Here is an 18,111-nt window from a genome sequence, read left to right as displayed (position 1 = left end):
AATCGTGGATTTGTCCTTGCAATATCTCAACTAGGGCCGCACCGATCACAATTTTCTGGCCAATCGCAGATTTTGGCAAACATAAACAGGAACCAATCTATCTTGATTTATTGTAAGACATTAGAACAGTGGTTCTGGTAACACTTTATAATAACTATCCGTTTTACTAGTTAATAGATCATTAGTAAACTGTTGATAAATGGTCTATTGTTGATTTGTGAAGTATTTGTTAACAGTTTCTTAAGCATTTACAGGGTGTTCTTAACCTGAAACATAGTTTGTGTAGAAACGTTTCAAGTTTTTGTGTGTAACGTTTGGCATTTCTATCTTTTCAGGTTAAGAAATGCTGTTCACGTCAAAAGAAAAGGCATTTTGATAAGGCATTTTGCAGGCAGCGCTCATGTTGGACATTTATGAAAATCTGCTGTAGAACCAACAAATATTTGTACTTTTCTTTGTATATTTAACCAAGTAAACTTATGACCTTTAACATAAAGTGTATATAGTTTGATTAAGATTCATCAACTAGCATGGGCATTTAAAATGGGGTCAACCATATTGGAACACCCAGTAAATGCTTAACAAACTTAAATACAACAGTTTACTAATGATCTATTAACTAGTAAAACGGATAGTTATTACAAAGTGTTACCGTGGTTCTTAACCTTGCTAAAGGAACCGAACCCCACAAGTTTCACATGTGGATTCACTGAACCCTCCAGAATTGGATAGTAAAGCATTTTTTTTCAAATTCAAAACCGATATATCTAAACTAGCAAGCTAATAATTTAGCAAAGTCCAATGCAAAAGTCTTCTCATTTTGACAGCATGTTTCATAAACAGGTCAAAAATTGAGACCATGCTGCCCATTGGTCTGTTGTAGTCCGTCTTACCAAGTGCGAGTCAACCATCCACTGAGCAAACCAGTCCTCATCCAATCAGATCGAGGACTCGTAATTAAAAGACTGTAAATTAGGAGCAAACTAGTCCAAAACCTGTTCTAAAAAAACACTTTGCCTAGATTTGATCAGCGTGCGAAAATAGGGCTCTGCGTTTTGATAAGATAATTACTAGATGATTATTAAATATTTGCTTTTAATAATGGATGCTTTCAATAAAGTTGAGTTGTTGATATTGCCATACGCATGTTTAGCTCTTAATAAAACTGCCATGTTATTTCGACTGGTTCAAACTGGCCTATGTTCCAAAGATCAACTTTAAGGGTAAGCCGCTGACATTAACAAATCAAACAGTCTCATTTTATCTGTTGCCAAATGCATGAAATGTAGCAATATGATGTCAAACCCAAATAAAAACAAAGGGCACGGAAGGGGTAGGTTTAGAATGATCTTGGAAACTCTATAGTGTAGTCTAGTATTGAATTGTAGAGTTCCCTTCTGTTCTCCTTGCGCAAGTTCTCAAAAGGTGGGTGCCCTCTCTCCTTATTTTGGGCAATTTTATAAATGTCAACCTAAGGATTGATATTGGAAAAGCGCTATACAAGTATAACACCATTTTTGAACGTGACATTTAATTAGTCCTTCGAGCCGGATTGAAACAGCGACCTAAGGATTCATATTTGAACTTGACAGCCTTTCTTTACCTTCGCCGAAACCCTTAGACTAACACACCAAACCCGTGGGGTTCGATCGAACCCAGGTTAAGAACCGCTGCATTAGAACATGGGTCGGTAACATATGACTCGTGAGCCAGATCTGGCTCTTTTTACGGCTGCATCTGGCACGCTGACAAATCACTAATTATTTAAAAAAAAAATAAAAATAAAAAGTTTCGTTATACTCCTTTGCGCATTGCACGAAACGGCGATGGTCAACGGTCATATGCTGGTATTGTGCGGTGATGAGCAGACGTGACTTTTGCGGCATATGTTAACTTTTTTAATGCTCCGACAACACTAGCTCAATTCACACTACATATCATCAAATAGCAACCTAGATGTGCTACGTTACATCCCCCACAAGTCCCATACCATTGGCTGCGTGAGCCCAGAGTGATCATGGGACACGTAGTCCGTATCCTACAACCGGCGGCTAGAAAGCCGGTACGCAGTAATTTTAGTCAGAAAGTGGCAAACATACATGTCGTTGTGTCTATCTATGGCAGAAAACACAGACAAGACTGAAAAAGCAGTTTCTGCTCTTGCACTCCTCTTTAAAATAAACTGTTGTATTATAAGCCAAAACAACTGTTAGTGTTTGATAGAACAATATGTCTATATGCTTCCATATAAGATTCATGGCGCATTAAGCCCCCGAACTATTTTTAATTTGTCCGTTTTACCCTGAAAACTCCCGTTTACAGACGTCGCGCAACCGCTTTTGTTTCAACCCAGCCATAAAACAAAGGTAACTAATTATATTTACTTTTCAAAATGTCATTTTTAGCTTAGTATCATTTTAATTGATGTCTAATATTTCGTTTACAAAAAAAAAAAAAAAAAAAAAAGACACGCATATTTTAAACTTAAACAAAATACATCACAATGAAAAAAATGGTGTCTGTAAAAAAGTCACGGATATCTACCTCATAACTATCGCTTAATTGTATTTTTTTGTGTGACTGTCGCATTTTCTCCGATATGTTAGATAATAAATAATCGATCCAAACAAAGAAAAATTGAGAAAAAAAAAAAAAACATTACAATCGTTAAACAATATGTTGTGGTCATGTAAGTATGAAAATACCCAACAAGTGCACTTATATGCTCATATTAATAACCACAAATGTCTGTGACTAAATGCTAGCTGGCTAATGTGGCTAACGGACGCTATAGGCAACAGGATGAGTTACGTCGGTATGAAAAAGTATCTGAACCTTTTGGAATTTCTCACAATTCTGCATAAAATCACCATCAAATGTGATCTGATCTTTGTCAAAATCACAAAGATGAAAAAAAAGTGGCTGCTTCAACTAAAACCACCCAAACATTTGTAGGTTTTCATATTTTAATGAGGATAGTATGCAAACAATGACAGAAGGGGGAAAAATAAGTAAATGAACCATCACATTTAATATTTCGTGCCCCCCCCCCCTTTGGCAGCTATAACTTCAACCAGACGCTTCCTGTAGCTGCAGATCAGTCTGGCACATCGATCAGGACTAATCTTGGCCCAGTCCTCTCTAAAAAACTGCTGTAGTTCAATCAGATTCCTGGGATGTCTGGCATGAATCGCTGTCTTTAGGTCATGCCACAGCATCTCAATGGGGTTCAAGTCTTCTGAAACTATTGTGAAGTTGATTTACTTCTGTGTTTTGGATCATTGTCTTGTTGCAGTATCCATCCTCTTTTTAGCTTCAACTGTCTGAAAGACGGCCGCAGGTTTTCCTGCAAAACTTTGGAATTCATTCTTCCGTTAATGGTTCCAAGTTGTCCTGGCCCCGAGGCAGCAAAACAGCCCCAAATCATGATACTTCCTCTACCATGCTTCACGGTGGGGATGAGGTTTTGATGTTGGTGAGCTGTTCCATTTTTCCTCCACACATGACATCATGTGTTACTCATAAACAATTCAGCTTTGGTTTCATCAGTCCACAAAATATTTTGCCAAAACGTCTGTGGAGAGTCCAAGTACCTTTATGCGAACATTAAACAACCAACAATGTTTTATTTAGACAGCAGTGGCTTCCTTTGTGGATTCCTCCCATGAACACCATTCTTGGCCATATAGTTGATGTGTGCAGAGAGGTATTGAACTGTGCCAGTGATTTCTGCAAATCTTTAGCACACACTCTAGGGTTGTTTTTTTTTTTTTACCTCTCTGAATATTCTGCGCTGAACTCTTGGCGCCATGTTTGGTGGACGGCCACTCCTTGGGAGAGAAGCAACAGTGCCAAGCTCTCTCCATTTGTAGACAACTTTTCTGACTGTTGATTGATGAACATCCAAACTTTTAGAGATGGTTTTGTATCCTTTCCCAGCTTTTATACAAATCAACAATCCTTGATCAGAGGTCTTCAGACAGCTCTTTTAACTGAGCCATTATGCTCATCAGAAATGCTGCTCATCAAGACTATTTCCTACCAGGTGTGTGTTTTATAGTGGGCAGGGAAGCTGTAAACGACTCATCAATGATTGGGCACACACCTGACTTAAAATGTTTGGTAAAATTTGTTTTCAATTGCTCTTTAAGTCTCCTTAGGCAGAGGGTCCACGTACTTATTTTCCCCCCTTCAGTCATTGTTTGCATGCTATCCTCATTAAAATATGAAAACCTATAATTGTTTGAGTGGTTTTAGTACAAGCAGACACTGTTTTTACATTAGTGTGATTTTGACAAAGATCAGATCACATTTGATGGTGATTTTATGCAGAAATGTGAGAAATTCCAAAAGGTTCAGATACTTTTTCTTTCCACTGTATGTTTTTAGTGATTGACCAAATTAAACGAGCAATCCTGAAATTTTGGTATTTTCAAGAGAAACATTAAGTCGATTCACACCATTATCTTTGGCGGGCCACACAAACTGATCTGAGTGGGCCAGATCAGGCCCTTTGGCCTTTAGTTTGTTGACACCTGGCTTTAGCTAACCTATTTTATATCACCTCAACCTTTTCAACACCTTCACCATTGAACAAGTATCATTGTACAACAGTGGAAAAAAAGGATCCCTAACACCAAAAGAGCAAGACAGAAAGATATCTGGAAGGGGGAAAAAAATAATACGACGATAGGAAATGGCAGGGCATGAAGCTGGTGATCTTTCACTTTTAAAAATTGAGTGGGAAGGTGAAATCGAGGATGAAACACTGAGTGTTACGGGGTTGCCTTTTCCTGCAGCGGAAATATAAAGAGCTGGACTGCACTTTTGTGGCTAATATATAATTTACCATAGTGTACCAAAATACACCTATTTGAGATGGTGGGATACAAATGGGAAATGGCGACACAAATAGAACAGCGCTAACCTCAGAATCTCAGCATGCGTGTGTAGCCTTCTATAGCATTTCAGTCAAAAACAGTGGGAACCAACCAATGTTTTTCACCCCAATTGAAATAAACAATTGCAGTAATTCGTACTATTGTCCAATCCAATTTGACCTACACATACACAAATATATATATATTGTCTAGAGCTTTCAAGCTTAGTCATTGCAGAGATGCCTCAGAACATTTGAAGTGTTATGACCCTTTACTGTCATGTTTTGTCTGCATTCTCTGCATAGTCAGTCAGAGTCCTAAATCAATTGTGTGAGGTTGTACAAAAAAACTGGACACTTTCCTCTAGGAGTGGGAACCTCTTGTTACCTAACGATACGATTTGCGATACAAAGCTCACGATAACGATGATCTGACGATACGGCGATACAACGAATATTGATACATTGGTCTGGAAATCATTCTAGGATATTCTACGAACAACTAATAAACAGAAAAACAAGCTCCTGCTATGAACTGGAATGAGTTTATCACTAGTAGACGTCCAATCCATTTGAACTGGGAGGGTGGCACTGAATGAACATTTGTTCATTCGCTGCCATCCCTCCCACTTCAAACGGATTGAACGTCTATGGCCGTCAGTGGCCGCCAAAGCCAGGCAATGAGATAAATTTGGGCCATTTGAGGTCATTTACCGGTAATTTTTTCGTTACTTCCTGTTAATTTTGGGGTATTTTATGGATCACTTCCTGTTTATTTTGAGTTACAGAACAGGAAGTGACCTGGGAATCACCCATATGAATAGGCAGCGACTCAAACTCAACAGGAAATGACCTGTAAATGCCCTAAAATGAAAAGCAAGTGACCTGTAAATGCCCCGAAAATCGGACAGAATGACTGCGAATGCTCTGGTGTCGAATGAACGAACGTTTCAAGGTTAAATGGATTTGAGTTGACCACCGTCAGTGGCAGCCTTCGAGTTAACTGAGACACTATTATGGTGGAAGATTTTGATAGCAACGTTTTGGGGTTCCTTTTTTTTTTTTTTTTTTTTTTGAAACATTGACACCTTTTTAAAACGATGTCTCGATTCTTGGCAGGAGCATATCGATAACCTTTTGAGATAAAATGTATCACAATATATTTCGATATTTTGTCACACCCCTACTTTCCTCATACTACTTGAGAGTGAGTTTTATATAAATAGATAAGAATTTAAAGCAAATAAGTAAACGGTATTGTTTTTGGCCGCCCTTTCTGACAACAATACATAGAATTCATAATGATATTGATGGGGCGCGGGGCCGATTAATAGGGGGCCTGCATTGTTGGCATGGCCGTCAAAGCTGACTGAGTGGAATCACGTATAGCTTTTTTTGTTGAAAATTCTTGTGGATAAATGCTTAAATCCCTGAATGGGCATAAAACAGTCTCAATTCTTGGTTAAAAGCAAAAAAAAAAAAAAAAAAGGAAAAGTGCAGTTAGCATTTATTTTACATAAATAATGCCGGAGTACGATGCTAGTCTGTCAGTCAATGTGCTGGCTACCATATGTAAACACAGCTTTTTTCGTTGAAAATTCTTGTGAATAAATGCTTAAATCCCTGAAATTTAAATAATAATATGTAATAAAATGTCGGCTGCAAACGTAAATGTGCCTGGATTTAGTTCCCACTGGCGAGAATGGTCTACGGAACCGTCTTCTTTTACTGTTCGATTGATTGCTTTCAGCCATTTGCTTGTCATTTTCTTCTGAAATTTTTATAGATATGGATGTAAAAGGGTCTCGGCTCTTGGTTAAAACAAACAAACAAAAAAAACTGCAGTTCGCATTTATTTTACGTAAATATGTCAAAGTACGGTGGTTGTCTGTTAGTCAATGTGGCGGCCGCCTGATGTAAACAGAGCTTTTCCGGTGAAAATTCTTGTGAATAAATGCTTAAGTCCCTGAAATTTAAATAATAATATGTAATAAAATGTCGGCTGCAAACGTAAATGTGCCTGGATTTAGTTCCCACTGGCGAGAATGGTCTACGGAACCGTCTTCTTTTACTGTTCGATTGATTGCTTTCAGCCATTTGCTTGTCCTTTTCTTCTGAAATTTTTATAGATATGGATGTAAAAGGGTCTCGGCTCTTGGTTAAAACAAACAAACAAACAAAAAACTGCAGTTCGCATTTATTTTACGTAAATATGTCAAAGTACGGTGGTTGTCTGTTAGTCAATGTGGCGGCCGCCTGATGTAAACAGAGCTTTTCCGGTGAAAATTCTTGTGAATAAATGCTTAAGTCCCTGAAATTTAAATAATAATATGTAATAAAATGTCGGCTGCAAACGTAAATGTGCCTGGATTTAGTTCCCACTGGCGAGAATGGTCTACGGAACCGTCTTCTTTTACTGTTCGATTGATTGCTTTCAGCCATTTGCTTGTCATTTTCTTCTGAAATTTTTATAGATATGGATGTAAAAGGGTCTCAGCTCTTGGTTAAAACAAACAAACAAAAAAAAACTGCAGTTCGCATTTATTTTACGTAAATATGTGAAAGTACGGTGGTTGTCTGTTAGTCAATGTGGCGGCCGCCTGATGTAAACAGAGCTTTTCCGGTGAAAATTCTTGTGAATAAATGCTTAAGTCCCTGAATTCTTTATAGATACTGATGTAAAACAGTCTCGATTCTTGGTTAAAAGCAAAAAAAAAAAAAAAAAAAGTGCTGTTAGCATTTATTTTACGTAAATATGTCGACGTATGATGCTTGTCTGTTAGTCAATGTGGCGGCCGCCAATGTAAACAGAGCTTTTCCGGTGAAAATTCTTGTGAATAAATGCTTAAATCCCTGAATTTTTCATAGATATGGATATAAAGCAGTCTCTAGTCTTGGTTATAAAAAAACGTCCAGTTAGCATTTATTTTACATAAATATGTCAAAGTACAATGGTTGTCTGTTAGTCAATGTGGTGGCCGCCATCTGTAAACAAAGCTTTTCTGGTGAAAATTGCTGTGAAAAAATGCTTAAATCCCTGATTTTTTTTATAGATATGGATGTAAAAGGGTTTTAATTCTTGGTTAAAAGCAACAACAACAACAAAAAAATGTGCAGTTCGCATTTATTTACCGTAAATATGTTGAAGTACGGTGGTTGTCTGTTAGTCAATGTGGCGGCAGCCATATGTAAACAGAGCTTTTCCGGTGAAGATTCTTGTGAATAAATGCTTAAATCCCTGAATTCTATATAGATATGGATGCAAAACAGTCTTGATTCTTGGTTAAAAGCAAAAAAAAAAAGGGCAGTTAGCATTTATTTTACGTAAATATGTGGAAGTACGATGCTAGTTTGTTAGTCAATGTGGCGGCCGCCATATGTAAACAGAGCTTTTCCAGTTAAAATTATTGTTAATAAATGCTTAAATCACTGCTTTATAAATATGGACGTAAGACAGTCTTGATTTTTGGTTAAAAGCAAAAAAAAAAAAAAAAAAAAACGGCAGTTTTTACGTTATGTAAACATGTCGAAGAATGATGCTTGTCTGTTAGACCATGTTGCCGCAGCCTTACAGCAAACTTTTTACAGTGAAAATTCTTTATGTATACTTTTTCAACCTGAATCCGGCGTTGGATCACTGCGACAGCCTTCAAATAACTGAAGCAGATTGTGGGATGGCCCACTATTTGAAGGCGTGGTGCAATGAAGGTCGAATCTGACCAGTCAATACCATTATGAAGTCTATGTTTTTAGTCTCCCAAGACACAATTTTAGCTTGTTATCGTCTCGTCATTGTCATTAAAAAAAATTGCTTGTCGACAAAATATTTTCGTTATGGTCATCGTTGACGAAAACATCACTGGAACTAATTAAGTCCTAGTGAATATGTAGCACACAATCAGAAAGGAAACAATTCTTCAAGAATTTTCAGGCAATTTCAATGAAGTCATTTATCAAATAAGTGTTGTGGCCCAAAAAACTTCACTAAGCCTGAAGATTTTCAACAAAACTTTACATACTCAGCAATATGAGACAAAAAGCACACCCCTAGAGACATTATGCTTTGTACCATAACGTTGTTTTTGTGCGATAGCATTACCTGAAGTTCCACAACTGTTAAAACTCAGATGCGCCGTGAAGACCAGCTGAGCCGAATATATTTGTCATTCATCACTTCGGTCCTCACAATTCCGTTCCCTCGAATTAAGTCCAATTACCTTGAAAGGAACTTAACACTGTAGTCCCTGAAAATGAGTCTTTTCAGAGCTGACACTCAGCCCACACTCTTCTCATCACCAGTTGGTCCTCTTGAATTAGAAGCATGCACAGATCTCTCCTCCTCTCATCCACAGCCACAGGCAACAATCTGACTCAAGCCCCCAACTTCTCACTGAAGCGGAAGAAGATAAGGCGGACAAATCCCAGCCAAGGATGACTGCACCGCATCACACTTGAAATCACCGGAGTCTTTTATTTTAGTTCGACTCGGGGTGGTCATAATTAGCCGGCGGGGCAACAACCTGTTCGGCACGATATTACCTCTTGGGAACACGATTGGATCCTTAATGTTGGATCATTTCTGGGACATTGGAAACTACAGTGGATATCTATGATGAAGTTAGCATTAGCTTAATTTCTTGGCTATCCAGGTCGCAGAGTATGTGTTGTGGTAGTTATTTAAAGAGGGAAATCAAGTTTGGTCTCAACATTGGAAGGGACGATATAACAGCATAACCTGCATGTACACTTCGGGATGTGACATTAATAAGACCAAACAGATTGGTTGAACGGGGTCAGGGCATAGACTTCATAATGGTATTGACGGGTCAGATCAGTCATGCACTGCGCCTCGCCTTCAAGTAGGGGGACGCCCACATCAAGAGGAGCTATAGACCCTACCCACCGACGTCACAAAATCACGTGATCGCTGTATTGTTCCGCCCCATTGTCCGTCATTTTGTGTCTGTATTATCAATGGTCTCAATTGATCGAGCAATTTATAATGCATTTCATGGAAGACCCGGTGCTTTCGGATGCCGTAAACTCACTGGATGTGTTGCATAAAAGGCGTTATGTGGAAAAGCTTCGTTCTATACAGTCGCCAGATCCATATTTGATGCCCAAATCGATATTTTTGGACCCGCTGTCTTCGCCGTCTCTGCCTGACATCTGCTACCCTGATATCTACAATTATCTTATCCACACAAAATCAGCATATTCTCACGAAAGTTTGAAAAACTTTAAGAGCTTGGAGGCTTATAAATACTTCGTTGCTGGTTGGGTGAAACAGGTCCTCGTCCACGAAAATTCGGCAGGAATCTATCTTGTGCTTGGAAAGGTGAGTTACGAAATTTTCAATTCAAAATCTTTTGTTCTTGCTAACATCCATTGTCAAGTCTAATGTATTTCATGTCATTTGTCAATGTAGCTAGGGCTTTTAATGTTTATATGGTTTAGCGATAGCACTCTCACTACATACATACGTGTATGTTGCCGGCGATTAGCCTAGCAATGATCTTAATTGTGGTTGTCAGCCCCAAACCCTCTAAATATATATTAAATGTATCTTACCAGATATAAAATGACTACTACATAATCTGTGGTAATCGTTTGGAGCCCAGTTTTCTCGTCGAATTGCAGCAGCCCATCTCGCTCTCCTCTCCGGGTCTCTCGGAATCCGGTAGAACTTCAAGTCTCTCCGTCTATCTTCTCTGTTATTGCAACCGACCGCCACACACGCCTTCACCATTTTGGTTATTAATGTTAACGAGCAGAAAAACACGCCGTAAATAGGAGGAATGTACGTAGCCGTAACAGGTAAACACGATGTGTTGACGGACAAGTGGGCGGCTCCAGTCAGGAGGGCGGAGTTGTGACGTCACGTGGGTAGGGTCTATTCACTAACGCCGGATTTCTGTTGAAAACTTACGAAAGCTATACCGCATACAAACAAGAAGCAACGTCTCAGGAGTGATTTGTTCGAGGATTCAAGGTCATTACTATATTTTTCGTACCATTTTGAAACGTGAAAAAAATCAATGGGAGGAATTAGCCCCTAATGCATTGGCATCATAGTTCGCAATATTTATGCTAACTGCACGTTTTGTTTTTTTTTTGCTTTCAACATTCAGTTTTCAACGGAAAAAGCTCATTATTTACATATGGCAGCTGCCAATTTGCTTACTGACTAGCCTCATAGTTCACAATATTTACCAAAAATAAATGCTACCTTGCTCGTTTTTTTTTGCTTTTAACCAAGAATCGAGACTGTTTTACTTCCATATCTATAAAGATTTCTGGGATTTAAGCATTTATTCACAAGAATTTTCAACAAAAAAGCTCAGTTTACATATGGCGGCCGCTAGCAACATTCACTAACAGACTAGCATTGTATTTTTACATATTAAGTAAAATAAATGCTAACTGCACGTTTTTTTGTTTGTTTGTTGTTTTTTTTTTTTTGCTTTTAAGCAAGAATCGAGACTGTTTTACATCCATATCTATAAAGAATTCCGGGATTTAATCATTTATTCACAATAATTTTCACCAGAAAAGCTGTTTACATCAGGCGGCCACTAGCTACATTTACTAACAGACTAGCATTGTACTTCGACATATTTACGTAACATAAATGCTAACCGTACGGTTTTTTTTTTGGTTTGTTTTTTTTTGCTTTTAACCAAGAATCGAGACTGTTACGTCCATATCAATAAAGAATTAGGGGATTTAAGCATTTATTCAAAATAATTTTCACCAGAAAAGCTCTGTTTACATCAGGCGGCCGCTAGCAACATTCACTAACAGACTAGCATTGTACTTCGACATATTTACGTAACATAAATTGAATAAAGAATAAAGAATTAAGTAAATTAATTATTAAGAATTAAATAAAGAATTTCGGAATTTAATCATTTATTCACACAAATTTTCAACGAAAAAAAGCTCTTTGTCCGTGATTTCACTCTGTCAGCTTTGACGGCCTCGCCAACGATGCAGGCCCCCTATTTATCGGCTCCGTGTGCCGTCAATACATTACGAAGTCTATGGTCGGGGCTACATTCATCACGAATGTGAACCTAATTAATTGATATGCTAAATCAGGTGTGCCCGTTACGTCAATCACGAGCGACCAGTCTATCGCAACGCTAGTGTGAGTGGCTCACGGCGTCCCAAAAAAAAATAATGATAAATTTATGTATAGTCAATTATGATTATGCTGTGTGAGCAACATATTAGGTTATGTAGCACCCCTCTCTCTCTAAGCAGCTGCTTGCTCACATTTTTCTAGTTCTATAGTTTCTAGCAGAGTTCACTACATTTCTCACAGTTAAATTAACATTAACACTACATTTCTCACAGTTACATCAACATTAACAGTAGAAAATACAAACAGAAGGACACTTCTCTGGCAAAGCAGCTTCCTACTCGAGTTTTACAGTTTAGCAAGTTCACAGTTTAATGTTATGCTAACTTTGTTGCAGGTCGGACTGATTAGCAAAATTAGTGGTGTGTTTCCCACCTCCACAACATTGACATTACTTTACATTTACATACATTAACATTAATGCTTGCCCAAAAAAAACGTCCAATATCCATCCTCATCGAATGGGGGCGGAGGAAGCGCATGTTGTCTGTGTCGGGGGCAGTGGGGGTGTGCGCGTGTGTGTGTTGGGTCAAGTCATCAGCCAATGAAACGTGCGTTTAAAGCAACACTTGGTAACTTTTCAGATTTGGACGACTTCAGCAACGCCGGTGGACAAAAGCGGTAGTGCTTTGCCTTACAAAAAATGGGGTTTTGGGTTGAAGTGCCGCTTTCAGCAAGTTAAAAGGGGTACCATGTTTTTCGGAATATAAGTCGCGTTTCTTTTTTTTTTTTTTCATATTTTGGCTGGGGGTGCAACTTATACTCAGGAGCGACTTGTGTGTGAAATTATTAACACATTATGATATAATTTCACGTTATTTTGGTGCTTCTGGAGTGACACTGATGGTTTTGTAAACTTGTTAGCATGTTCTTATGCTATAGTTATCTGAATAACTCTTAATAGCTATGGCCGCGTTCACGTTCTGCCTTTGGCAATGTATGTTCAATTGTATTATGGACTTTTTTATATTGAAATGGATGCATTTAGTTTGTGGCGCTTTCACCTCCACGTGGGGGTGCACTCGCACTTGTTTACGTGGAGAAGAGCGCTCACACGCCAGAAGACGGACAGCTACGTAGCTCTGAGTGAGTGAGTGGGCGAGTTAGCGAGAGAGAAAGACGGCTACGAACCTACGTTCATTGTTTATGCTTTTAAAATATCTCTACAGAGGCAACGCCTGCGTGTATCATCTTTTCTGTTGTTGTTGTGTGTTTTCCACCCACGATCAGAAGCTTAGTTGTGTTGTTATTTGAACGATGTGCTAATGCTAGCGAATGCATGCTAACCTGTTACGTTATTTTGCTGTAATAGTACCTAATTATCATTTATTTACGTTGATGCGAACCTGTTTGCTATCGAGGACCAAATTGATTCAGCAAATTATACGGACGTCCGGCATCGTCATTTGGGAGTTTAGCCCGCTGAATAGCCAGGACCGAGCCGTAGCGTCCTGGTGAGGACAGTATATTCGCATTTCGTTGTTCATGCACTGTACACTGTACAGTTATTCAGCATGTTGTTCTCTATTGTATTTTTATTAGGGCTGTCAAATGATTAAAATTTTTAATCGAGTTAATTACAGCTTAAAAATTAATTAATTGCAATTAATCGCAATTCAAACCATCAATAAAATATGCCATATTTTTCTGTAAATTATATACAGTACTGTGCAAAAGTTTTAGGCAGGACACCTGCCTAAAAGTTTTGCACAGTACTGTATATTTTTATTATATTATGTATATACAGGATATACTGTATGTATATATTTTCCCCAAGTGGAAGCTTCCATGATCCTAATAAATTTAATAATCAAAAAAATATATATACAGTACTGTGCAAAAGTTTTAGGCAGGTGTCCTGCCTAAAACTTTTGCACAGTACTGTATATATTCTGTAAAATAAATTGTTGGAATGGAAAGATAAGACACAAGATGGATGTATACATTCAACATACGGTACATGAGGACTGTAGTGGGCATTTCACTCTACTGTCATTTAAATCTGTCTATGCTGTCCTCACTCCGAAGCGTCTACTTTTTCCAAAGCTAGACAGCTAATGAACGACGCCATAATAATCAGACTTTTCTTTTTCATCTGATTTATTAATAAAATGGCCTCAAACCATTGTCATCTTTAGACCGTCGTAAAACTACAAAGTACACAAGCATTGCATTAGCAACAACGTTAGCTTAGCACGCTATACAGGTTCACTAAACATAAACAAAAAGCGTCTCATACAAAAAATATAACATTTCGCTTACTAACATAATATGTACACCATGTTGCAAAGCGACCACAAGAGTTCGCTGTTAGACAGCACAAAAACCCTTGCTGTAAAACTTACCAAAAGGCAGAATACTGTCTGAGCGGGACATGTGCATTAATTGCGTCAAATAGTTTAATGTGATTAATTTTTAAAAATTAATTACCGCGCGTTAACGCGATAATTTTGACAGCCCTAATTTTTATATTAAATTGCCTTTCAAGTAAATTTCCTCCAAAAATGCGACTTCTACTCTGGTGCGACGTTTATTGTTTTTTTTTCCTCTTCGTTGGGCATTTTATGGCTTGTGCGACATATACTCAGGTGCGAGTTGTAGTCCGAAAAATTTAAAATAAATTGCTGTATTTTAAGCCAAAAGAACTGCTGTGTTTTCAAAAACAATACAGTATGTCTATATGCTGCAATAGAAGAGTCATGGCGCATGAAGCCCCCGAACTATTTTTAATTTGTCCGTTTTACCCTGGAGACCCCCATTTACAGACGTCGCGCAACCGCTTTTGTTTCAACCTAGCCATAAAAAGAAGCTCAGTAATTATATTATTCGAAATGTCTGTCATTTTTAGCTTAGAATCATTAATCGATGTCCAATATTTATTTATTTATTTTTAAACGACTTTAAAATATTATTCTCTCGCATATTTTAAACTTTTAAACAAATTACGTCGCAATGAAAAAAATGGTGTCTGTAATAAGGTCACGGATATCTACCTCATAACTATTGCTTAATTGTACTTTTTTGTTACATTTTCCCCAATATTTTAGATGACTAATAATCGATCCAAACAAAGAAAAATTTAAAAAGAAACGTTTAAAAGCGTAAATACATGAAAGAGAACATCTCAACCACTCCTCGATGTCTGCGATTTCTGCATCGCGACCCTTCTTATATTACCATGTTTCACCCATAAAATCCCCCCCAAAATCCAGCTGTGGCCACTCACATCTGTGTCTTGACACTCGATGATACATGCTACATGGAGTTTTTGGATTGAAACATGGTAAGTACGGGATAATATCTCGTTAAAATCATGGCGTCTTTAATTCTGCTCTTGCGTGCTCTCACCTACAGTTAGGGTTTTGCTGTTTAAAAAAAAAAGATTTAAATGGCCTCCTGTTCAAAATGTTTCTTTCCCCAGAAAATTGAGATTTTAAGCTTTCCAATGATGTATCACACATGCATATAGGATAATTTTGAAATTCGACCAAATTGTAACGGAACTTCAAGTGTTTTCCGCCATAACTATTTAAATAATCTTTTTTTTTTTTTTTTTTTATGCATCTTTCAATTAATCCAATAATTTAATTACAATGGGATTTGCCATTGCAAAATACACGTGAGCAACGCTAATCCTACAATTTGATGTCAAATGGGGGCTGCACAATACAGCCCCGCGGGCAATGATTGGCCCCTTGGATACAACTTTGAGACCACAGTCCTATATTAATGTAATAACATTTAAGGAAATCATAATTTCTGCATATAAAAAGGGTTCAAGAGGCGTGACTTGAAGCTGCTACCAAGAACTCTGATGGTTTCACTTCTTGAAATCATACTGCCAAAAACGCACGCCACTAAATTGTGGGTGTTGAGATCATCCTGGAACTCAAGAAACGACATATTGAAAGAGAATGCAGAAGACAATTGATGACGATGGGGGGTTGCAATCAACACATGGGTGGATCTCCATCAGCTGAAGATGCTGAGATAGTCCACCTTTGAACGCAAGAGTGGCGGAGTTGAAGAAGCCACCAGCCGACGACCATCACTCATAAACAGGCTCTCCTTGCAGGTGCGAGGTGAGTCACTAATCCACAGCAGCATCGCTATTGATCAACGCTTCACTCCTGAACGTGTCGCGCCGTGTAAAGTGGTCTTACCTCGGTCAGATCTTCACATGATCGTCGCTCAACGCATAGCATCCAAAGACGCGTCCGCGGCGATGTCCACGCAGTCACCGGCGGAATATGAGTGAGAGAATGCGTGAACGTGTGAATGCGTGGGCATCAAGTGGTGAAAGCCTGCGGACAGTAGATGAAATCAATTCTCCGTTCGAAGCAGACACACTTCCGGAAATGGCTCACCAAAATAACAGCGGGTGTATTTTCTTCGCCGCGGAGATAGAGCAAGTGACTTTTTTTAAATGTATTTTTGATATTCAAGACTTTAAGCCTCGATAGGGGAAGTGACTATTTTTGGTCATTTAAAAAAAAAAAAAACGTCCATATTAGCAATTACTATACAGTGCTGGCCAAAAGTATTGGCATCCCTGCAATTCTGACAGATAATGGTCAATTTCTCCCAGAACATGATTGCAATTACAAATGCTTTGGTAATAATATCTTCATTTATTTTTCTTGCAATGAAAAAACACAAAAGAGAATGAAAAAAAAAATAACCATGATCATTTTACACAAAACTCCAAAAATGGAGTGGACAAAAGTATTGGCACCCTCAGCCTAATACTTGGTAGTACAACCTTTAGACAAAATAACTGCGAACAAGAGCTTATGGTATCCAACAATGAGTTTCTTACAATGCTCTGCTGGAATTCTAGACCATTGTTTTTTGGCCAACTGCTCCAGGTCTCTGAGATTTAAAGGGTGCCATTTTTAGATCTCTCCACAGGTGTTCTGTGGGATTCAGGTCTGGACTCACTTAAGAAGTCTCCAGTGCTTTCTCTCAAACCATTTTCTAGTGCTTTTTGAAGTGTGTTTTGGGTCATTGTCCTGCTGGAAGACCCATGACCTCTGACACTGGGTCCTACATTATGCTGCAAAATTGGTTGGTAGTCTTCAGACTTCATAACGCCATGCACACGGTCAGGCAGTCCAGTGCCAGAGGAAGCAAAGCAACCCCAAAACATCAGGGCACCTCCACCATGTTTGACTGTGGGGACAGTATTCGTTTCTTTGAAGGCCCCGTTTTTTTTCCTGTACACTCTATGTTGATGCCTTCTCCCAAAAAGCTGTACTTTTGTCTTCCAAAACATGTTTTGCTTTCTCAGCTAAGTTTTGGCAAACTCCAGCCTGACTTTTGTATGTCTCTGGGTCAGAAGCGGGGTTTTCCTGGGTATCCTACCGTGGAGTCCCTTTTCATTCAGACGCTGACGGATAGTACGGGTTGACAAGGTTATACCCTCAGAGTTAGTCGAGGTTCTTTATCCACCATCCACACAATTTTTTGTTGAAATCTCTCGTCAATTTTTCTTTTCCGTCCACATCTAGGGAGGTTAGCCAGAGCGCCATGGGCTTTACACTTATTGATGATGTGGGAGTGTCTAATTAGTCACCTAGAGGGGAGAGCGGGGCTCTGTCAGACGCGTTGCATCCACTAAGACTCGGGCCACGCTTGGACGGTCATCCGATGGCTTTCATTTGTCTAATTTCGTAATATGATCACGTGTATACTTTGATCAGATTACTACTTTTAATTTTGTCACGTTCCCGTCCGCTAAAGCTGAACTGGTGACACGTTCGTCTACTACATACGCTGTATTCCAATAGTGTGCACCGTCACCATGAACGTGTAGAACTTAAAGTAAACCAAACATAAACTATCAAATATGAGCGTATAGGGCGAATCTAATACGAACAGATGGAATACTAAATGAAATGCTGGCGTATGGAAAGCTGGCGGTCAACAGAAAATTGGCACCCTGCTTCCTCTCTTCCTACCTCAATCAAACTTTCCCAGGTAGTCACAGATGGTATTAATTTGGTGACAGAGTGACAGTGACACACCCACTCCAAGCACACACACTCATTAACACCAAACCAAGTAGTGCTCAAATTCCTGCCTCTAA

At 38.7% G+C, this 18,111-nt stretch overlaps 1 protein-coding gene across 4 annotated transcripts in view; it reads right to left on the bottom strand.

Annotated features, from left to right (window-relative positions):
* Positions 1 to 16,341, bottom strand: part of LOC130929578 (disks large-associated protein 1-like) — a 113,361-nt gene extending 97,020 nt beyond the window's left edge. For all 4 annotated transcript variants that reach the window (XM_057856846.1, XM_057856847.1, XM_057856848.1 and 1 more), the window contains exon 1: positions 16,187 to 16,341. In XM_057856846.1, coding sequence (XP_057712829.1) covers positions 16,187 to 16,228 — 42 coding nt within the window. In that variant the 5' untranslated portion in view covers positions 16,229 to 16,341. The remainder of the gene's footprint in view (positions 1 to 16,186) is intronic.
* Positions 16,342 to 18,111: the final 1,770 nt, after the last annotated feature.

Source organism: Corythoichthys intestinalis, chromosome 14 (genome assembly GCF_030265065.1).
Source record: "Corythoichthys intestinalis isolate RoL2023-P3 chromosome 14, ASM3026506v1, whole genome shotgun sequence".
NCBI lineage: Eukaryota > Metazoa > Chordata > Actinopteri > Syngnathiformes > Syngnathidae > Corythoichthys > Corythoichthys intestinalis.
The sequence above is the reverse complement of the archived record's forward strand: the minus strand, read 5'-3'. Positions and strand labels throughout refer to the sequence as shown.